This window comes from Syngnathus leptorhynchus, chromosome 2, assembly GCF_054491065.1.
Source record: "Syngnathus leptorhynchus isolate UIUO chromosome 2, UIUO_Slep, whole genome shotgun sequence".
Lineage (NCBI taxonomy): Eukaryota > Metazoa > Chordata > Actinopteri > Syngnathiformes > Syngnathidae > Syngnathus > Syngnathus leptorhynchus.
The window spans coordinates 14,687,156-14,709,737 of NC_141196.1; the positions used below are offsets into that span (position 1 = coordinate 14,687,156).

Sequence of the window (22,582 nt, forward strand, 5' to 3'; positions counted from 1 at the left end):
GCGGCATATGCAACACACTGACGATGTCACCCTTAATATAAGCTAATATGCAGTAGGTGCTTTGGGATCGATTTTTGCAGCAAATTGATTACCTCATTTTCAACATTTCATATCATGCTGTGTATTATTTTGGGCTCTGTTGTTATGTCTGCCTTGCTATCGTTAAACATTGCACACACTGCATTTAGGTTCAACTATTTCAAATTATAAATTGTGTCTCTCAATGCAAACCAATCCTGTTACTAATTCTTTAGCCAGCCAAGGAAGAAAAAAGTGAGCAATGTGACTCAGCAGACATGACATCATCAAGCTAATTGCTCTGCCAATATGGGTAGACCAAAGGTAAGGCCTATCTTATAGTTTTTGTATTCTTCATTGTTTTCAGTCAATAATGAACAATTTAATTTTAAAAAATGTATTTCGCAATAGCTTGAACATCTGCGGCAAACACAGCAAAATTCACAATACCAAATCAATTATGTTGTTAAAGAATCGATACCGATTATAGTTGAGTTGCTGTTGAACAAATTGAATTATGATATTTGATCAACTTTTTTCTTGAATAGATGTAAAATCTAAAAAGAAAAAAAAAGGTCTGTTTTTCAACAATGATCTTCTCTCATTCAAGGTATTGCCAATATGTTCATCGGACAGCCAAACAGACCATCAGTCCATATTGAAATCTGGGTGAACATTCAAAGGTCTTCTCGTTGCAGCAGACCCAATATTCACAAGTCACCATGTTGTAAATGCAACAGATGAGTGTCCGGGTAGCGGAGACTAATCAGCTGGAGAGAGTCAATGATGTCATGGGTGGAGTGTTTTCCATCCCTTCGCCTCACGCCGCCTTCCTCATCACAAACTCCCATTGCAAGTGGCAGAAATAAGCGATATTGAAGCGACAGCTCATCATATCATGACATCCAAAAAAACGCAATGTTGTCGATAGATGAACAGACGCAGTAAATCTTTCCACATCCGGTGCATCCACCACCCACTTGCATGGTGCGCATCCCGAGAGCAAAAACATAGTTACCTCTTAGCTCAGCCTCCACCGGTCTTGCGTGTCTTACGACCCAAGTGAGCAGTGCCTGCAGCCACGCAACGTCTTTTGAAGAGCCAATCCGCCCCTATCTGCAGATAGCATCCGATCACATCAGCAGCCCTTCCCGGCTCAAGATCGCTGATCCGGTTCGGCAGGGTGGCCCAGGTTGCGCTTTCTCTCTGCGCCACGAAGTCCCGAAGTGGCGAGCGTCGCTGTGGTGCTACTCAAGCCCCGCAAAAGGGGCAGCCAATCAGAGCCTTGGACCACAGGAGGAGGAAGTCGAGGAGGAGAGAGTGGCCGCCATTGAACAAGTCAGGTGTTTTTTTTTTTTTTTGCAAATCAGGTAATGACGTAACTCAGCATCTCTGCTCTACCTCACACTGGAAAACGTGAATGCGTTACATAGTGCATAAGATGGATCTCCTACCATTTGTATTAATATTTTATAGTTTTTCTTGCTCATTTCCGGTAAGATGCAAGTCAAGACACCCTCCCACATCATTAGGCGCACCTTTCTGGAACTGTATAGAGGTGCCAAACTACACTCGGACCAAGTCAAATCGCAAATTTAAATTACAGACTATGTCTGTACCTGGCCACCTCTGTGAGTCATTTAAATATTAGTTTACATTTGAAAACACAGCTAAGTGCACTTTGGTTGATTCCATATAGTATGCCGTTATTGTTTCAGTACAGTTGTACAGTTAGATATAAGTGTTTTAACTCTAAGCAGACAGCTACATGGGTGTTATTTATCCATATTTTTTTATTGTGCATATATGTACTATGGGTCCTAAAATATGTCTTATTTCCAGAAATAGTACAAATCTGGATGCATCAAATAATATGTAATGTCATAAACCACTTGGGTCTGTCCATGCACAACATATTGAGACAAATCGGACAACACTTGAGACCTAACCAAAGGCACTTCGCATTTTCCTCATCCCAGATTAAAAGCATGAAAACAAATATAAAAACATACACAAATACGAATACTACCAGTGTTGGGAAAGTTCATTTTCTACATAAACTAGTTCAAAGTTCAGATTACAACTTAAAATGAACTAGTTCAGTTCATAATTGAAAATTTATAAACTAAGTTCATCATTCCAAAAATGAAAAGTTCATAACTTGGCCCTGGAATGAACGCGTTCACAAAGCAAAAATGCACTACGTTCAGTTTACGGTCGTCCAAATTATGAACGGGTTCATGAACTTTCGTTTATTGAAGGCGTTCAGGTACAACACGGAATACTGCACACACTGATTTTCACCATCCTGCATGTATACATGCAGGTGAAAATGCACACTAGTGAAAATGCACACATGCATTTGTTGAGCACCCAACATAGGTGAACTACAGATTGATAGACTGCTGTGATAGGCTTCAGTGTATATTATTTACGAGTGCTCGTACCAGAGATTTTGGATGTAGTCCAATATCATTCTGAACTGTTTGGCGGGTTGATAGCAGACCGATAGCCAATATCAATATCGCAATCGGATAACCCTAGTTTGCATTTCAAACTACGGTATGCACGAGTTTGCAGGAGCAAGAGTCAAATTTCAGTACATTTAGTACTATTTCTTTTTCCTATAATTTCCAGCAAAGCTATGAAAACTCACAATTTTGCAACCCTAACCATAATATATCGGAAAAGATCATATCTTTTTGTGGCAGTTAGCCAACCCCTACCATCCACTGGCAGGATTTTCCCTCCAAATTTTGTGGATGAAGGTGAGGAGCAGGAGAGGAGAGCATTGGGGTCATATCTATGCTACCGGTGCTCCAGCTGTAAGGCAGGAAGGGAAGGGTGCCAGAAGGGCTTGTCTCAACACGCACGTCGTCGGCCAGAGAGGACATCGGTGGCCGAAGATTCCGGTCGAACACAGAAAAGCATGGCAAAGAACGGATGGAGCGCAACACTGCAGAAGATACAATAAAGTCAGTCATTTAATCAAAAGACATACAACATGCACTTTCACTCACCATCCGTTTCAATGGGAGATGCCAGTGAAAGCTGAGCCTGCTTGTTGCCTGCTTGAGCCGCTCGTTTGTACAATTCAATTGCTTTTCTCAGGCTTTGCGGGACCCCGAATCCGCTTTCATAGCACTGGCCCAAAAGGAGCAGGGCCGTATTATCCTAAACATAAGGAAAGAATTAATACCCCAGGTCATAAAAAGGAGCTTCATGATCAATTAACAAATATCTGCTGTGGTAACTTGTAAATATATTAATATAGTTATTTGTAGATGGGAAAGTATAGTTCTTAATCAAAAAACAAGAACCCGATGAAGGCTGTAAGCATACAGAAGGTTACTCACATTGCTCTCGGCTGCCATCTGCAGATAATGCACTGATTTGCTGGCATCTCTCACTGGCTCCCAGGAGTACACAGACGCTAGGCATAACTGAGCCTGAAGGAAAGGAATTGAGGTTAAAAAAATGAAACAATATTGGGGAAAGAAAAGTAACATTGATTTGTGATGATGATGATTCCCACCTTTGTCAGACCTGCTGCAGCAGCCTTCTCGAGGAGGCTGATGGCTGTGTTCAACTTTTCTTCACTCTCGTACCCGCTCCTGGTCAGAAACAGCTTTGCGCATCGGTACTGTGCCTGTCTGTGACCCGCCGCTGCTGCCCGCCAATAGTAATGGGATGCCTACATGTCGGAACAGGAGAAAAAGGAGACTTGAGACAACTAACACAGCAAGAACTTAAATTACTACATTGTGGTAGAGTGTGAGCTTTTTCCATGCCTTTGAGTGGCTCTCAAACATTTTGCACTGCGTACCACCTAAAAAAACTTTGTAAAAATCAAATGTGAATGTATTGAACTTAAAAAATAAATACAACTGAAGTATAATCAGCCAGTAATTTTGCTCTAGGAACGGCTGGTAGGATGCACCCTGCCTCTTGCCCAGAGTGAGCTGGGATAGATTCCAGCTCACACATGACCCTAATGAGGAAAAGCAATATAGAAAATAAACCTTCTCCTTGTCCTTGCAAACTCCTCTCCCCTTCTCGTAACAGACGCCAGTGTTAAACAGAGCCTTGCTGTAGCCCTGTTGAGCTGCCTCCAAGAAACACGTGAACGCTTCCTCGTCGTTTCCACTTTTGACTCTTTGAAGGCCTGCAGTGAAAAGTGAAACGGGAATTTAAGTGAAAACGACAAACACACAAATACTGCAAAAAAACTACCATGGGTAGAATGTTGTTGTGTAAAATACATTTTGGGTATGAAAGAAAGTTGGCTCAGTGAGTAACAAGTAGTTGAGCAGATGTAATTGATACCAATAATGTTTAGGATTATTGGGACACTGCTGTCTGCCACTTTTTCAAGGTTCTGTGCTGCTTCTGCCAATTTCTCGTCTGCGCCTTCAAACATTGACTGAAAACCAAATAATCAGTTAGTCACGTTTGCACGACAGCTATACAAAAAGATTAATTCAATGAGGTCACATTGTAAACCTTGTCATGAACATCATCCGTCATCTCTGTGCTCTCTTTCTTGAAAACATTCTCCTGCAGGAAGGAGCCAGACATGTAGGGGTCACCTGCAGGAGAGAGGGGAAAAAAGTATTTGTTCCGATTTTGTTATTTAAAGGGAAGTTTGTCAGTTTGAAGGGAGAATTGTTGTGCCTTCAAATAGACCCGTCGAATAGGAAAGTAATTATTTGCCGCCATCTAAAGGCTCCCATTAGCAATTATAAACTACTGAACACACCTTGTAAAGGCGAATCATGGCCCAACACATCCTGATGGTCTGAGCTCGTGGCGTTAGAAGTCAGGCAGCTCTGCTCACTGGAACTGTTTGCCAAAGCATCACGTCCAACACTGTTGCTGCTACTGCTCTGATCCAAGGACTGATTGTGTAGACATAACACACTCTTTCCTTGGAGGACCACTTCATTCCTTGAAACTGGAGACCAGCCCAAAAAAAACCAATTCAAAATAAAAGTAAAAAAGAAAAAAAAAAGTGTCATAAGCTTGACAACAAGATTTTCAGAAGAGAAAATTGAACTTGCAAACATGCAGTGCTCACAAGTATCCAGCAGGAGGCGGTAACCACATTTCTGCAAAGTGTATGGTGTCTTCCACACTCCAGAAGTTGGACTTGGCTCAGTACATGAAGAGAAACTGGAGTGGATCCTCCTGCAGATCTGCATGAACAGCACTGCCGTCGCACCCTGTGAATGAAAAGGTGCTCTCATCAGTAACGTGAGTGGCGGATTGTTGGATGTGCTACAAATGACGAATTAAAGTGAACACGGCAAGCATCACCAAACATCAGCTTTGAACCACATCCTCCTAAAAAGAGTAAGACATACCCATCCCACAGCATCGAGAGCGGTGTAACGAGGCAGCTTGGTGGAATTGAATTTAAAGGCCCGCTGTTTCTTCCTCCTCTCGCCATCCTCTTCTTTATGGGAGCTGGAAAAACAATGCATAAAATAAAAACATTAACTAATTTTGTGAATATTTTAAAGTTTGAACGGTTTAATCCAGAGGTGAAACATGGAAGGAGTACAACACCAGTGTATTAGTAACACACACAATGAAGATCAAACTGAGCATTATTTGTATTCCTTGTATTACAGTCCTGATGTGAACCATAACGACATTTGAAAACTTCAAGTTCTAACATGGCTTCTTATGATAGTAAATATACCTGCTGTCAGAGGTGTTTATAGAGGTGGAGAGAACAGTGGAAGTGTTGATGACCTCATCTTCTACATGGTGATTCTGGGGGAGACGCAATGGGGTGCTGGTGTGGCATCGATGCAGCACTGCAAAGACACCAGCAGGAAACATTCATTGCAAGCACACAAACCAATGTTTTCCAGTTCCACTGCTAAGAATTTTGAGAGGTATTAAGAGAGTCCATTGGTTGTATTGTTTATGGACTTCTGAGCAATTTATTTGAAGCAGCAAAGTTTATTCTGCAATTGTGTATCCATTGTAATGTGTACCATTATAAAACAAAAAAATGTCAGTGTAATTATATTTTTGACAGTGCAAATACGTTTTTGTTATTGTGCATATGTTGTTTTGTGTGATTCGGGTCAATAAATGCAATTGCTATGCAGACATCATGTCACTTGTTCATAACATACACCGACATATAGACACCCACCCCGCCCCCTTTTCAGAAACCCTAATCTGGTCACTAAAGATGAACACCCAAAAAAATCTTAAGGTTAACATTAGAAAACACCTAAGCAGCGTTTACAGTGATCAAAATAAACATGAGCCCAGATGTCGGCGTCACTCAAGAAGTTCCATGGTGCTCTTGACTTTCGTTTTACCTCTCCATCCGAGCCCTTTCACCCGCCACATAATTCTTCTTCTAATCCACGGCAGTTTCCATCAACGACGAATTAGCATCTTTTCATTTCTCAAACTCCACGCAAAAGTGTCCCTCTTTAATTGGATGTTGCGTCGACGTACCGCATTCAAAGTCATGAGTGCCGTACGGTGAGGAGCAACCCGGAAGTGGTTGACATGACGCAATCGAAAACGTCTAAGTGGTACAACAGCGCCACCCTGTGGTGAACGACTTAAATGAGCTGTAGCCAGAACCTGGGTTCTAGTTTTTAATTTTGAACATATGACAACTCCAGAGCAAAACGGGAGTGAGGTGTGATGTCGCCTTGAATCCAGGGGAAACTTTGAATAGCTTTATAACCAGTTGTCTTTCACCTAACCCATTTATTTATTGAGAAAAAAAAAATCACGGGCATCTCATCCTAACAAATAAGGATTCCTGATACACCTACACTAACTTCCCAAACTACATTGTGGGCATCATCTTTTTTCTACCATGCATGTTTTTGACGTGTTTACCTAATGTGCCACAGATCCGCACACTAAGACGTCCCAAATGAATAAAGCGTGACGTTCAAGCACTCAATACAAGGAAACATTGAATTGCCATCATAAATAAACAAAATTTATTTATTTATTTATTTCGATCTCTTTGTTTGTCTTAACATATGACAAAATTGACAATAAAGCAGACTTTGACTTTACAATTTTTTATTTCTTTATTGAAATTGAAGATATAAGATTATATTTTCATTCATGTTCGTTAAATAATCACTATTGCTATTTGATGTTTCAAGCATTACAGAATCAACCAAAAAATATATTTTGGTAGTTACCAATGCTGTTAGTTTATTTATAAACCTTATATTGGATGGCGATCTAAGAAATGTGTTAAACCCAGTGCATGAGTGCAGTAAAAGTGATGTTAAAACCTCTTTGAAACTTCATACAGTCCACTCGATATAAGGGGAAAATTGGCAGATGTTGCGGAACCCCTCAGGATCAGGAAAGCGTGATTATTTTGTTAGCTGTGAGCTCTCATGTGAGGATGCTTTCAACGTGTGTGCGCGCGTGAGTGTGTGCCTGCGTGCGTGTGTCAGTCCTTGACTTGTGGAACACTGATGTAGAGATTACTGACGATTTATTAGATTGTTGTGTGTGTGCCCCTCGGCTAGAGAAGATATGACCTGTGCTGACCGACTGCCCTCGATTGCACATCCCAGTTAATGCATTGTTGGGCCTCACACCACTAAGAGAGAGAGAGAGGTTACATTTGTGAACTCATGGGGTGGGGGGAATTAAGGGGGGGGGGGGGGGTGTCACAAGCTCCCCCCTTTTTCTTTCCTCATGCTCCCCTCGTCTCCTTGGTCACATACACACATCCTCACACTCACACACATACACAGACGAGGGCTTTAGTCCTGCTATGGCCAACACCATCAGCCCCGAGGAGAGCTCTCCCACCCAGGGCGCCGTAGCACCACCGGAGCCTGAACTGGAAACTAGCGTAGGACCCGACTCAGCAGCAAAGCCTGAGCCCAGCGAGGCCTGTTGTGACAGAGAGGATGAAGAAGAGGAGGAAGAAACAGAGCCAAGGCAGGAGAATGCTGGAGGTCAGAGTGTGGATCCGGAGTGGGTGGAGGAGAGGTTCAGGATCAATAGGAAGAAGTTGGAGACCATGTTGTATGGTGAGTCAACACACATCATTTAATCTTTTGGACTCTCTGCTGACTCTATGCAGACCTTGAGATATGACTGACCCGACATTCAAGTTAGGTATTACGTATATCAATATATGACTCATCGTTTGTTTAAAAGTTTTGTTTTGACTCACAAGCAAACATTTTTGATGCAAGAGCTGTCTGAGGACAGGGAACTCAAATCAATTCACCTCACAACAAGCAGCACTTGGGGAGATTGTGAACAATTCTACAAAAGCTGTTTATTTCCATTCCCAGTTTAAATCAAACTCAACATAAAACAAATCGACTCAATGGGAAATGCCATAAACGGGCTCACGAGTAGCATCAGTTTCTTGGGGTTATAATTATTTTGGCAATAAAAATTTAAGCACAAAGGGTGGAGCCAAAAGTGTAGACAGATTGATACCAAAAGCCATATTTTCTTTGGCCTATGCGAAGAATGACTAATGTGACTGCAGCTTATTGAGTTGTAACCACTGTCTCCATGAACAGTGGCTGGTCTACGAATTGGTGCCTTTCGAGATGCAATGAGCAAAATATTCACGCCTAAAATCCTCCATATTTTTTTTTAAATATACGAAAAGGGGAATGGGTAGTGAATATCCAATGTGTATTGCCCTCAGGTGGCCAAGGCATGCACACCACATGAAGCAGCACATTTAATGATAAAAATCAGTAGCATCCAATTTGAGACCACAGCCCTCAGTCAGAAGGTGCCGTGCCATCTTCAGGTCAGCGATGAGATCTTGCCCTACGTTCAAATATCTTGGGGCTTTGACCAAAGAGTGGAACAAAATATCAACAGGTCCACAGTAACGCAGACTTAGTGTAAGTCCATCGTGGTGAAGGAGATGAGCCAAAAGGTGACGCTCTCAATTTAACAGCTGATCTATTCTCCTTCACACCCTCATCTATGATCACGAATTGCGACTCATGACCGAAAGTACAAAATTCATGCAGAGATTCTGCCGAAATACATTTTTGCCACAGGCTGCCCGGTTTCTCCCTTTGAGACAGCGTTTGGTCACCCATAGGGAATCAGACTGCTGATCCTCTATTTTGAGAAGAACCAGAAGAGATGCTTAAGGCATCTTATTCGGATGCCTCCGAGACATCTCCCTGGTGAGGTGGTCCACCGGGGGGTGGCCCCAGGAAAGACTTGGGACACACTGGAGAGACAAGTACTGTCTTGGCTGACCTGGGAACGCCCCGGTGAAAGCTGGAAGAATTGGCTACTGTCCCTGCAACCCAACCCTGGATAAGCATTAGAGAATGGATGTATGGACGGACATTTTGAACTCATAACAAGAACTGATAGTTAAAACGTTGACACAAAAGGCAAAATTACAGACTGTCGTGCCTGGTCAAAAATAGCCATAAAGAACACTGAACGAGGCTTGAGGGTTAATGGAAGGTGATTTTTCATTGTGGCCAGCCTAAATTCTTGCCTCTCAAGGCCTCCATCCGTGCAGTAAAATCATGTATTATCATGAATGATTAATGACAGCCTATGGGTGATGCATTCATAAGTCTTATTGCTATTATCATGCCTGTCTGGGATGAGGAGGTAACAGCCGTCGTTAGTTATCGCAGCCTGGCAGCTTTATGACAAATGCCTCCAATGTGTCACTGTGGAGACTCATTGTGTCACCACTGCACATGCTCTATGTGCTCACCTTGTTGGCAGTGGTGGGAAGTAGCCAAATACAAACAGTCAAGAATCTGCACTTAAGTATTTACTCGCTTTTTACCTTTACTCGCTACATTTGAAAACAGATATCGGTATATTTGATTTTACTTTGTTTGTCAGGAAATATTTAGTTTGCAGGAAGTTTTTTTTATCGTGCCAAGTTGCCAATACGTGTATTATACAGTATATAAGTGCATGTCAAAATGCATCATTACTTTTTACATTTAAAGTACATTACAGAGTCTGTGCTTTGGAACTTTTGTAAGAACAGGATTTGAATCAATTCTTTCACCAGTCTTTTTTTACGCAATTATCTATACTCCTACTTAAAAACAGTCGACTGTTCTTTTGTCCGTTGACACACTAATTCTGCTGTGATACTTTATGGTGTATGAATAGCCTCAGTCAGGCTGTAAATAGTCTATCTCGTCAAATTCCACTCTCTTTGACCATGAGGTACTTGAGTGGATTTTTCTCCTCAATACTTCTCTGTTTTGTATCCGTGAACTAATTTTTGTGGTCGAGTGGGAGGTCTTTGCGTCACTAAATGTCAACAACGTCAGTAGCCGTTTCCAAGCTAATTTGTGTTGCAACCCCCCCTCCCAAACCATCTTTGCCACCTTCTCTCTCCACCCTATACTATTCTCTCCCCATTCCTCAGCTCTAGCCAGGGTTACCCTGAGTGATGGAGGTGGGAGGGGCAGTCCAAGCACTACCCCCCAACCCTGTAAATGTCACAGTGGAGCCATGGCCTTTTAAAATTCTTTATGTTCCATGCAATTTCTCCTTCCTTTTGTGCCAGTTGCTAAGCTAATATCAACATTTGAAAGTTGTCAACATTGTTTAATGCTGATCACACAAAAGTGAAAGTTTGGAGAGTTGGAGGACAGTCTGACAGGACTCATTTGAAAGGGGACAAAAAAAAGCAAACTGTAAATATTCTCAAAGGTATACAGTATGTACAATTGACTTTTTTTGTCTCGCATAATCTAAACGGTATTGTAAGTGAAGTTGATAGAAAAAAATTGTTACAATGCAGCAGTGATTCAAAGGATCATCTATTTGATTGCACAACTTGATTCATTGCAGCACTTGTACTTTCTCGATTTCTTTACAACGGTGAGGCGGCTCTTTGCTGATTCTGGAAGGAGGGGACTGCAGTGATTTATATCCTCCTTTTTATTTCTATTTATTTTCACTGTGTTCATTACAGCACCAAGACCTGGAGATGCTATGACAGGCGAGGAGTTTTTTGAGAAAGTAAGTCCAAGACCAAATTTGCCACATTTAATTAAGAAGGCAAAACTAATGAAAGTTTCCTCCTCAGTAGACAGCGGCCATTGTTTAACATTGGTGCATGAAGTTTACATTGGTGCATAAAGCTTCTCTTTGAGAAATCCTGCGATAACATGTTTTCTTGGTATAATGATTACAATCTTTGAAATGCAAATGAGACTTTCTATTCATAGAATCTGTACGTGCTACATAGTATATTCTGAAAGCATACAATGACAGATGGCTTCCTCCCTCTTTGCAGCTCTTTCACTCTCCTCTATTGTTTTGGCCTTCACAGGTGATGAAAGAAACTGACACTCAGGTGAAGTGGCCTTCCAAATTGAAGATTGGAGCCAAGTCAAAGAAAGGTGGCAGATTTGTAGTGTCACTCACATCCTATAATTAGCTCCATTTAGTTGTTCCCTGCTACTGTTTATATCAATCTCTTGGCAGTCAAACTACATTGCACAATCTTACTGAGCTGTTTCCTCTTGCAGACCCACATGTGAAGGTGGAAGGGAAGAAAGCCAATGTTCTGGAAGCCAAAAAGAAGATTCTAGAAGTTCTAGAAACAAGGGTACTCATTGCAATGTTAAAAGAGTTATTATATTTAGTACATCAGTGGCAATATAAAATGAAGTCTTGATTACATACTCAGGTAAATAAGGTCACCCTCAAAATGGACGTGGCCTACACAGAGCATTCCCATGTGATTGGCAAAGGTGGCGGAAACATCAAGAAGGTGATGGAAGCCACTTCCTGCCACATCCATTTCCCAGACTCCAACCGCCACAATGCTACAGGGGAGAAAAGCAACCAGGTGTGCTTATAAAACCAAAGGGAGCAATTAAGACAGACAATTAAGGACCTCTATAAAAGAAAACAAGTGCAAAATGTTTTTCCACTTTATTACTATACCAGGTGTCGATTGCTGGACCCATCGAGGGAGTGGAAGAGGCCAGGAGGAGGATTAGAGTGAGTGGTTTATTTAGTGTCGGGCTGTACATTTGGCGCCTGGGCTTTCAGTGGAATCTTATCCGGCTTAAGCCGTCTCAGTAGCACCACTAACATGGCACAGTTTGAGAAACTGTTCATACTATACAAGAATGGGCAATACCGCTTGTCCCCATGGGGGTCGTGGGTGTGCTGGAGCCTATCCCAGCAGTCATCAGGCAGTAGGGGGGGGACACCCTGAACCGGTTGCCAGCCGATCGCAGGGCACACAGAGACGAACAACCATCCACACTCACACCTAGGGGAAATTCGGAGTGCTCAATCACCCTACCGCATGTTTTTTGGGATGTGGGAGGAAACTGAAGTGCCTGGAGAAAACCCACGTGGGCACGGGGAGAACATGCAAACTCTATCGGGAGGGTCGGAGGTGGAATTGAACCGGCATCCTCCTAACTGTGAGGCGGACAGGCTAACCAGTGCGCCACCAAGCCGCATTATGCGGGCAACATTTTTGCCTCAATTCCCCAATTTAGAATTTTTATCTTGAATTTTTGATTTTGGGTGGGGCGGGGGGTTTGGGGGGGAAATCAGCGATGTACTGAAGCCGTGATAAATGAACTGCGATGTAGCGAGGGATTACTGTATACAGTTGTGCCAATTTCGGTGTGTCAAAAGGATCTGTTTTTCTGACATCATCTTATCGCCTTCTCTTTTTACATGCTAGGATTTGCAGCCACTGACTTTGACTTTTGACCTGCCGGTCAGCTTGGCACCTCAGCCCGTGCCAGACGCCGGCTCACCTCTCATCCAGCAGGTGGTGCAGACATTGGGGGTGAGCGTGAGCTTCAGAGCCATCCCACCACAGCCTCAGGCGCAGCCTGCCTTTTTTGGTAGCTGCTGCACCGTGTGGGGCCTGCAGGGCAACGCCTCTGCAGTCAAGGTCAGCGCACCATGTGCATCAGAAAGCATCGGCGAGCGCACGCGAGCTGCAACCACAGACAAGTAAACACTTGTTAAAACCATGTATGACACGGCAGAAGGCAACCTGCATTCTGATGGAGCTGCTTGTGGGATCAGAAGTGACGGGGAGCGTGGTGACCAGCCAGCTTGATGTCACCTCACAGCAGCATCTCTTCTTGCTGGGGCAGAATGGAGCTCACTTCCTGAGCGTTATGCATCACACTCAAACCCAAATCATTCTACCGGACCTCAGCGCACCCCAGAACCTCCCCTCACTGGTCATACAGGGCAGGCCGGATGGAGTGTGTCTGGCCCGGCAGCAACTCATGGTAAGCTTTCTTTTGCTGTCTGAAAAAAAAACAAAAAACAACAGTCAAAGTATGAGTTTCAGCATAACAATACCGTCTGTCTGGCACTAACCGAGCCAAGTGCTATTTTCACCCTCAAAATATCACATTTCGTGATTCTGTTAAGAGCCCCCCTTTCTGAATTGTGTTGTATTCTTTCTCTGTACTTCTCTTCCAGATTTTTGCATAGCACACTGCTTTCACACTGTGGAACACAAACACAAACATAAACAAATAAACTTTGAAATTCTTGGATAAGTTGGTGAAGGGTTCAATGGAGAGGCACAAATGCTCCAGGAGCTATTTGAAATATAGGATATTCTCTACTCCATGTTTGTGGCTCCTCCAGAGGCTTGGCAGTCTGACAAAAGACAACAGCACAGAAGTATACACAAAAGTCCAGAAAATAAGCATAGAGTGACGTTAACACTAAAACAGTCGAATAGTGGCAAGATACAAGACTGCCTAGACATAAACAGTTAATCATTTGCCAGTGAGTCGTTAGTGTCACTACCGTGGTGTCGTTGTCACACAGTAAAGACATTTAACCTAAAAAAATACACTTGCCACAACATTATGGTCCAGCGTCAGTGTGATGAGGACCAATATAGAAACTGCAGCAAAAATTCTGAAAAAGATGATGCTGAATTGATGTCACATTATAATAGCGATACCCTTATAAAGGTTTTACTCATGGCCAAGAATGACATTATAAATGCTTTATGAGTACTATGACAAAAACATTTCCAATTACTCGTAACGTGTTTTTCATAAACTTTTTTCCCTTTCTTCCTTAGAACGCATAGATCAGATTTATCTAAAGTGACACTGAAAAAGTATTCAGAGCACTTCACTGTTTTCACCTTTTGTTATTTTACAACCTCATTCTAAAATGGAGTAAATTCTTTTTCCTAAGCATTTTACATACACCACACTGACATACATGAGTGTACAGGCATTTAAAAAAACAAGGTATTACATTTAGTCAGTTGCTGATGGTGAATGTCACTCAGTGAATGTCAGAGCACAAACCAATTAGATAACTAGCTACATATTGCTCCATACATAGCTAAAAAGAGGTGGGTAAACTACAAACACAATAACAAATATGGTCGAGTGATGACAGTATCTAAAAGAAACAGTGGGAGGAACGTGTATCTGGCAAAGAGTCTGGTGATTATTATCAAACTATGTACATATTTGTGTCATTTGTGTGTGTATGTATGTGTGTGTGTGTGTGTGTGTGTGTGTGTGTGTGTGTGCGGATAGGACTGTCTGCCTGTGTGCTTGATGTTTGACATGCGGGAAAATGTGGAGGCAGATCCCTGTGCGCTGGCTCAGATGATGCAAAACCTTGGAGTCTTCATTAGTGTCAAACCCAAAGTAAAGCAGACCAACAAGGTAGCACAATGTTAATTAACCCTGTTCAGTCGTGCATCGTTCTCTTGTGTTACCTCTCACAATTACCAACAAACAGCTTACATTTTACATTTTGCAGTCAGTCGTGGTGAAAGGTCTCGAAAGAAACATCCAATGTCTTTATGAGGCCCGTCGGCTGTTGTTGGGTTTGGATTCTTGTGACTCCACCAAGGTAACCAAGGTGGCACCTGACCCCGTTCTGGCTGGCAATGAGTTGACCAGCTATTGGCTCAACATGTTACTCCAGCAGCTGCGTCTCTCGGAAAACGGTGAGCTTTTGCGCACACTGTAAGGAGTGAGGACACAAAAGTTTGATGTTGTTATCCAGCTTTTCTTTGCCACTTTGGAATTTTACAATCAATGACAATTGACACTGACAAATATATATACGTAATTAAAATCCCTAGTACTTATAAAAAGTGTAGAAAAGAGAAATGAGGAAAAAAAATGACAAGTACAGTTCTACATAATTGCACTAAAACTACAAGCATCATGAAGAAGATGTTTTTAAATCAATACATTTCTGGCAAGATCTTTGAAAACAGAACATTGTAGGCTACTGTATTTGGGTCTATGGATGCAGCGCTTGTGCTTTATCTCATTACATTGTAGAAGTAGCGATAATAACTGTGGCCAGTAAGTTTCGGACAGACTGACATTTTAATTAAATGTCCTTTTCAAATAACTGTGTTCTCTTATGTTCAATAGGCCCTGTCTCTGCACCTGCATCCGTTCCGGAGGTTCTAAGTAGTATGAGGGCTCGCCCATCACCACCACCTGGACTACCCGCTCCCACTGAGGAAGGGAGGACAGGACTGAAGGGAACAGACAGTCGTCCATTGGAGAAGGTGCTTAATAGCTTTGACTATTGGAGGACCAGAACATCCATTAAGTTAAGATGTCCTTTCTATTTAGATCCTAGAAAATGACGACCAGTCTGGCCAATCAGATGATGAGAGCTCAAAGGAGACGGTGATGATGATGTCATCGGAGGATGCAATGAACATCCCCAGCGGACCCAGGGTGATAAAGATGGGTCGGAGAGGGAGTTTGCAGGGTCCCGAGATAAACAAAGTTTTCCACCAAGTCCGACGCCACTCTACAGGGCAGGCGTTTACGTGCAGGTGAGGGTCAAGACAATTCAAATCCTGAAATTCAATCTATATATAATAATTAGCATGTTCACCCCATTTGCGCAGTTATTTAATTTATTGATCCATCCATCCATCCATCCATCCATCCATCCATCCATCCATCCATCCATCCATCCATCCATCCATCCATCCATCCATCCATCCATCCATCCATCCATCCATCCATCCATCCATCCATCCATCCATCCATCCATCCATAAAATACGGAACAGCTGTGTGCAAATCCTAAATACTGCGATTACAATTTCCTTTGTACTTGGTTTTGTCGTGTTCTGTGCGGTTTAATTTGCTTCCACATAGCCACCCAAGTTAATCTTGTGTATGTGTGTTATCTCCTGAATGCACAAGGATGCTGAATGCAGAAATGGAGCGAGGGAGGATGGAGCGGAGGAACAGCCTAAGGAAAGATGTGACAATGTCCCGGGATGTTTGCGCAGACATCTCAGAATCAGAGGTGCAAAAGAACACACATGACTTGCTTTTCACTCTTCCAATGTACATGACAGCTGAGCAAATTAACGCTCGAGTGCACACAACTGCAGCAAACTCATTTTCAAGAAGTACAAGGATAGAAGGAAGACATGCTTTAACGTTTTTGTCTTTTTACCAGCATGTGTTACTTTCTGATTGATTTTTAGGCCCTTTTGAGATCTTTTGTGTAATCCCTCACACTCCAAAGTCACGCAAAAGTATTAACAGCGCATGCAGGATGTGCTGTAAGTATTGGGATAAATGTGTAAATGAGGTTTAACCTGCCTGCACTCAGAGGATGGAAAATATCTTCAATTCTATGCATTATTTACCTGCTTTATATCCTGTTTGTGCTCTGTAGGTTTATGACTATGAGAAGAAGAAATTGCTGGCAACAAGAGGTTAGTGCCTCTAAATGTTTCATTCCTGTTCCTGTCTTGTACTGTGGCTTCTGGTGCTAAGCAAAGAGTGCAAAGCAAAGCTGATTTTACAGTCATTGATCTGTGACCCACTGTATTCCGCGGCTGCACCTTGAAGTCAAACGACTTTTACAGCTGAAAAATAGAAAAAGATGCTTATCCTATTTCTATTTGCCATATTTACCTTATGAATGTACAGTATAGTGGTTACCTGTCCCAAAAGCTTTGTACTGAATGTTTGGCACAAGCCATTTGTGCAAAGAATCCTTCATATAGCACTTCACTGAAATGCATTTGAATTGTTTCATATGCTATAAACACACGCACACACACACACACGCTATCTCAAGGAAGAGTAGTAAAATGGGTCAAAATCTCCCTCAGTGTTGCCTTTATTATGGGATTATGAATTTGCTGTTTGAATGGGCCAACTGGGGCAAACTCATACGTTTCATTACATAAACGTACACCCTCTTGGCTGTGTGCTGTTACAGCTTTGACACACCTCTATGTTTCTGCTTGTTTTTGTGCTGTGTCTCAATTTTGACAATTTGAGCTTGATTAAATATGCCAAACACTGGCAACAAGAAGTACCGCTCCCAATGAATTATTTAATACCTGAGCCTACTTTGTCCATTCCATTCCATTCGGAAGTAGAGCTTGAACAACCGCAATGATAGACAGACTGCTTTGACTTGTTTTGCCACGGCTAGTCTCCCTCAGCTATTTACAGCTGTCCATCAAATACTATTTCATTGATTTCTCTTCAAACAACTTCATATTGAATGAGTCTGCCTAAGGTGTGTGTAAAATAGAGCTACTCACACTCTGCGCTTAACAATTATAATCAATAACAATTATTTAGCACAGATAGTATTGTAAAAACCCAAGTATTGATTCAATGCATCTGTAAACGTAAGTACAACAATATAGACTGAAATATACTTATTGTTACTTATATACAATAAGAGTTTTGACAACTTCCCACAAAACAGTTTCCATCTTTCATTAGCTTGCATCGAACTCAATTGCATTGAAAAATCAATCTCTAGACTAACAAAACATGACAAATAAATAATCAATAATAAAATAATAATAATAATAATAAATCATAAAATAAAATGTATGCTTTTGCTCAGATACATTCCCCCTAACCATGTTCGTTACTTCTCAACATAAAGTAACATTCCAAGAAATTGTTCATTGACCTTATCCCTATACTGGAAGCACAAGGCGGAAAAATCCTCAAACCTGTCCAGAATACGAAGGCACACAGTACCTTACTGATGCGGAACACTCTCCAGATGGGAGCACCTGCGGCTGACTCGGTTTCTCACACAACTTGTCAAGCAGCAGATGACGACGAAAACGACGACAATTGTGAATGATCTGGTGATTAGGATAATCTTACACAGCCATGGACGTGATTACAATGCCTTGTCACAATGGATATTGTGCCTATTAGGGCTACCTAAAGTGACAAAATATTGGAATTCGAAAACTCCCCAGCCAAAATCCATTCATGACATTAAATTATACTATTAATTCAGTAAAATCAGAACATGAATATTAATTGAGTACCATTCTAAACCAATGGCTCGCAAACATTTTAGACTAAGTATCACCTATTGTGAAACGTAGGTAGAGGGCATGACCGTTGATCAAAAATGAAGCATAGAGTTTATTCATAAAAAGTAGCTAATAGTTTTTTAAGCTACTGTAAAATTGTGCACAATTCGAACATTAACCGTGCACTTATACATAGGAAAGTAAAATAAATGTACATGGTTCAATTGAAACGTTTCGCACAAAAACATTGCATGAAATAATGTTACATCAAAAAATCTACAAAATCACAAAGTCTAAAAAGTGTTTTCTATTTTATTACTACCTAAATCATACTCTGCTAAGATACTTGTACTTTGACTTACCCAAGCGAGATTGCTTTCTGTGTTGTCTCCTTCCAGCAATGCAGAGAAAGCCAGTGGTCACTGAAGTCCGGACACCCACGGACACTTGGAGCGGTCTGGGCTTTTCAAAGTCCATGCCAGCAGAAGCTGTGAAGGAGCTGCGGAACATCAGCCGTCGCAGCTACAAACCCTACTTGAGCACAAGCAGCAGCCAGGTACAAATCAGCAATTCGTCAGCTCAACACGAGCGGCTCTCACTAGTTTTTCAACAAATGATGCCAAACTACTACTGTTTCTAAAGTTCCCCTTAGGTATTTCATTTTGTTGTGTCTCTCAAACTGTTTGCCAAACTGTTTTGTGTATATGTGGTGAACAAAAGGAACTTGAATGCTTGTCGCCTGATCGCACCACTTTGGTCAGCAGGAACAATCACATCATCCAGCTTACTTGTGCCCTACCACCTATCATATTTTCCGGACTAAAAGGCACACCCAAACACCTAACATTTTCTCAAAAGCCGACAGTGAGCCTTATAGTCCAGTGCGCCTTATATATGGACCAAATTCCTAAATTTATACTGGCCCGAAGCATTGTGTCATGAAATCAATCATAAGTGGCCCGCTGAAGACTATGAATCTTGAATCAAAAAGACTATGGATCATTATTTTGTGATTATAAAGTAATTTGTTGAGTCTGAAGTTGAAATAAAAAAGATAAAATGGAGAACGATTCGATTTGGATTAAACATCTGATATGATGCATTAATGGTGCGCCTTATAGTCCAGTGCACCTTATATAAGGACAACGTTTTAAAATGGGCCATTCACTGAAGGTGCGCCTTATGGTCAAGGTGCGCCTTATAGTCCGGAAAATACGGTACTTAAAAATACCCTCAAATGGACGGATTCGCTGACTCACTGGAGTTTAACGATAGCTATTGTGCACCAATTGCCTGGCAACAAGTGACAGGGCAAGCATGTAAAATTCTGCTCATTTCTGTAACTGTGTCTCTGAGATTAATCAATAATACAATAATCAATTAAAACAGCAAATTTTGTAAGCGTTTCCCTGCTGAGGTACATATTACATTCATAAAAGATGACATCATTTAAACCCAGAGTGAAGTGAGTATAAATATTATATAAATATTATATATATATGTAAATATTATTTTTGAAAGTGAAATTTACTTATTGCAACTTTGCAGTCATGGGCCAATCAGAGCGGGACGGCGTCTCAAGGGAGTAATTCGGACAACTGGAGGGACAGACGGGGATCACAGCCCGCCTCCTCATCTTCCTCCTCCTCCTCTTCTTCTCCATCCTCCCCACCACCGACATCCTTCTCATCCTCCTCCCACTTCCCCACGTTCACATCCAACAGAAACAGAAATGACAAACCCCGTGAGTCCCAGTCGGTTCTTTTATAAGTAGGAATTGGACAACGAAAGATATTAAGGTTTGACCCTGTTGCCTACAGCCGAGGGCTTTCCAGGTTGCAACTACTTTGACGAAGTGTGCTCATCAAGGAGGGCATCCAGCTGCAGTCAACGTAGCCCCTCCCCCCCGATGATGGACGAACTTCCGGAGCTCCTTAGCCAATTGGGATTGATGAAGTACATTGATGTGTTAGAGCAACAGGAGGTAAACAAAAACTAAAAGGAAAACAGGCTTTGTTTTTAGCAGTACACTTATTAATATATTAGTTTCTATCTTTTGAGGATTTTAGTTTAGTGTTAATTTTTTGATATATGGTGTATCTGTTGAGTGCAAGATTAAACAAAAAGTCACTATGATATTAGTCCAATTATTTTTTTAACAACTGCATTTTCATATTATCTTATTTTATTCACAAAAACATATTTATAATCTGTATAATTGTAGTTTTACTTTTTTGTGACAATCTTGGTGTTCATGATCAGACGTTTTTATTAACTATAACAACCTTGGTGTTCTTCGAGATCGACTACCAGACGTTCCTCACATTGTCTGATGATGATCTGAAGGAAGTGGGCGTGTCCACATTTGGAGCCAGACGCAAGATGCTGTTGGCCATCTCAGGTAATGTCATAGCTGGATTTCTCATCACTGAAGTGACCCTTCTTCAACACTAAAACCAAATAATCTTGTTCAGACCTGAACAAGAGCAAGAGGAGACCTTCAGACACATCCAGTGTAAAGTCTGGATACCTGGAAGGCGGCGCCAGCGGTAGACTGCCACGTATTGCGGACATGGAAGTTGCTGCCCTCAGTAACCACTGGTGAAAGCATCTTTTAGCCCGCTATGAGCTTGTCAGTTAAGGAACTGAAGCTCTAACATATCGTTTCACTTAAGTCAGAAACAACAAGAAAAAACAAAAAACGTAGTCATGTGTGCCTTCCATCAACAGCCACATTCCAAAGCCTTTTCTATAAAAATCAAGACAGGGAGGTCTTCTCTTCCAAGTGTTATGTTATGTTTTGAGGAAAAAGTCAAACATTACATTACATTCATGATACTAGCTGTTCTGTGAGTTTCTTGTGTGCCTTTCTTTTTGCAAAATTATATTAATGGTCTCATTATCCACTACCTTTATTCTAATGTAAATAGACCCTGCCCCCAAATGACACTGTACTCTGATACAAAATAAAACCATGATGCTAAAGGTGTTTTCCTGTAATCTGAATCCGTGCATGCAGAAAAATAGATGGGGTGCAACGTAATATAAAAACTACTGTGTGGAGTTTAGAAGTTCTTCCTGGCCGTGCCTGCGAGAGAGTACCAGTAAGGGGTGTACCCCCGCCTACGGCGCTAAAACAGCCGAGATAGGCTCTATCAGGCCCGCAAGTCTTGTGACAATTAGCGGTTTGGAAAACTGATGGACGGAAAAGTTTAAAATTTAAAAAAAGTTTTTACTTTTAGTCCTGTTTCTGAAATATCGAATTTCAGTGCAAGAAAACAATGACAAGTTCCACCAGATGGCACTGGTGTCACTCTGTAGAAAGTCACATTTGCGTTGCATGAATAACTTTTAGGAACAATTACAATAGAATTAGAGCTCCCGGAATGGAAGATGGCGCTGATGGTAACAAATGCATTTGCAACAAATAGATAAGACTAATGGAAAGTACAATTATAGGTGTGAAACTCCTTTTAATTTGGTTGCCTCATTTGACACTTTCAATTGAATTTATCATCACTGCAACTGCACACGATTAATTTCCTGTTCAGTTCATTTATTGAGGGGCCCACTGCACAATTTGATGCTGTCATGGGAAAGCCGTCTAACTGGCAGAGCGTTAAATGAAAACAGTGTGAGCACTTTCTAAATGAGGGAGGGATTGGTTAGCACTTGGATGCAAATGATCCACAGCAGGGTTCACATGCTCCAAGCAGGTTGAGCATGAAAGGGTCCGTGAGTAGAAGTGGTGGGCTGTAGCAGATTAGTGAGGGATCATCCCCACTCATTACGACGTCTATGCCAATTTTTATAGAAGGTTTCAGAGTGATGAACCTTCAATCTGGTCCGTGGGGCACACGAGTGCTCACTGCTTTGAATTCTGCCAGGTAGCTAATTGCGCTCCCCAAGTGGTCGCATGTTCCAATCGGTCTTTGATTACACAGTAAGTGTGAGTGTTAAGTGAAAGTACTGCAGTACATTTTGGAAAGTGGCCATTTTGTCTCATGGCCAGTGGCCGTGACATCCTGCAAGTACAGTGGTGCCTTGAGTTACAAATTTGATTCCTAGCATGCACACTCAAAATTGTCATATCCTAAATCACCTCCACTGAAATGAATGGATATACCATGAATCCATTTCAGCCCCCCTCCTTCAAAAATGTGCAATGTGTTTTCTAATGACAAAATTAACACTGTAAAATATACATTAGCAAATATACCGTTCTGAAATGTAAATATAACAA

General features: G+C 41.7%; 3 protein-coding genes across 4 annotated transcripts in view; 1 reads left to right on the forward strand and 2 right to left on the reverse strand.

Moving 5' to 3' along the window:
- The window catches only part of LOC147060933 (amyloid beta precursor protein binding family B member 2-like), a 32,906-nt gene extending 31,647 nt beyond the window's left edge, over nt 1-1,259 (reverse strand). For both annotated transcript variants that reach the window (XM_085905804.1, XM_085905802.1), the window contains exon 1: nt 1,037-1,259. The gene's annotated coding sequence lies outside the window, so the exon portion shown is untranslated. The remainder of the gene's footprint in view (nt 1-1,036) is intronic.
- A 573-nt stretch (nt 1,260-1,832) lies between these two features.
- On the reverse strand, nt 1,833-6,552 carry dele1 (DAP3 binding cell death enhancer 1). The gene is made up of 12 exons (XM_085906542.1): nt 6,360-6,552; nt 5,723-5,840; nt 5,382-5,484; nt 5,096-5,240; nt 4,778-4,972; nt 4,522-4,607; nt 4,345-4,441; nt 4,041-4,183; nt 3,554-3,712; nt 3,375-3,467; nt 3,039-3,192; nt 1,833-2,974 (listed from the first exon to the last, which is right to left on the reverse strand). Exons 1-12 carry the CDS (start codon nt 6,388-6,390, stop codon nt 2,730-2,732), a joined length of 1,569 nt encoding a protein of 522 aa, XP_085762668.1. The 5' UTR covers nt 6,391-6,552; the 3' UTR covers nt 1,833-2,729.
- Nucleotides 6,553-7,804: 1,252 nt separating this feature from the next.
- Nucleotides 7,805-20,944, forward strand: bicc2 (bicaudal C homolog 2). The gene is made up of 19 exons (XM_085905921.1): nt 7,805-8,066; nt 10,985-11,031; nt 11,345-11,414; nt 11,544-11,623; nt 11,705-11,866; nt 11,968-12,021; nt 12,725-12,940; nt 13,038-13,289; nt 14,577-14,708; nt 14,806-14,995; nt 15,435-15,574; nt 15,642-15,850; nt 16,229-16,334; nt 16,713-16,752; nt 18,738-18,895; nt 19,888-20,083; nt 20,160-20,323; nt 20,641-20,740; nt 20,814-20,944. Exons 1-19 carry the CDS (start codon nt 7,805-7,807, stop codon nt 20,942-20,944), a joined length of 2,709 nt encoding a protein of 902 aa, XP_085762047.1.
- The last annotated feature ends 1,638 nt before the right edge of the window (nt 20,945-22,582 follow it).

What these genes read in the sequence shown, in the direction of transcription:
- bicc2 (XM_085905921.1), top strand. Translation starts at nt 7,805, where the DNA reads ATGGCCAACACCATCAGCCCCGAGGAGAGCTCTCCCACCCAGGGCGCC. An exon ending in TGGAGCCAAGTCAAAGAAAG is followed by an intron (nt 11,415 to 11,543) that starts GTGGCAGATTTG and finishes TTCCTCTTGCAG; the next exon opens with ACCCACATGTGAAGGTGGAA. An exon ending in GATGCTGTTGGCCATCTCAG is followed by an intron (nt 20,741 to 20,813) that starts GTAATGTCATAG and finishes AATCTTGTTCAG; the next exon opens with ACCTGAACAAGAGCAAGAGG.
- dele1 (XM_085906542.1), bottom strand. Translation starts at nt 6,390, where the DNA reads ATGTGGCGGGTGAAAGGGCTCGGATGGAGAG. An exon ending in AGATGGCAGCCGAGAGCAAT is followed by an intron (nt 3,193 to 3,374) that starts GTGAGTAACCTT and finishes CCTTATGTTTAG; the next exon opens with GATAATACGGCCCTGCTCCT. An exon ending in ATCTCCCATTGAAACGGATG is followed by an intron (nt 2,975 to 3,038) that starts GTGAGTGAAAGT and finishes TATCTTCTGCAG; the next exon opens with TGTTGCGCTCCATCCGTTCT.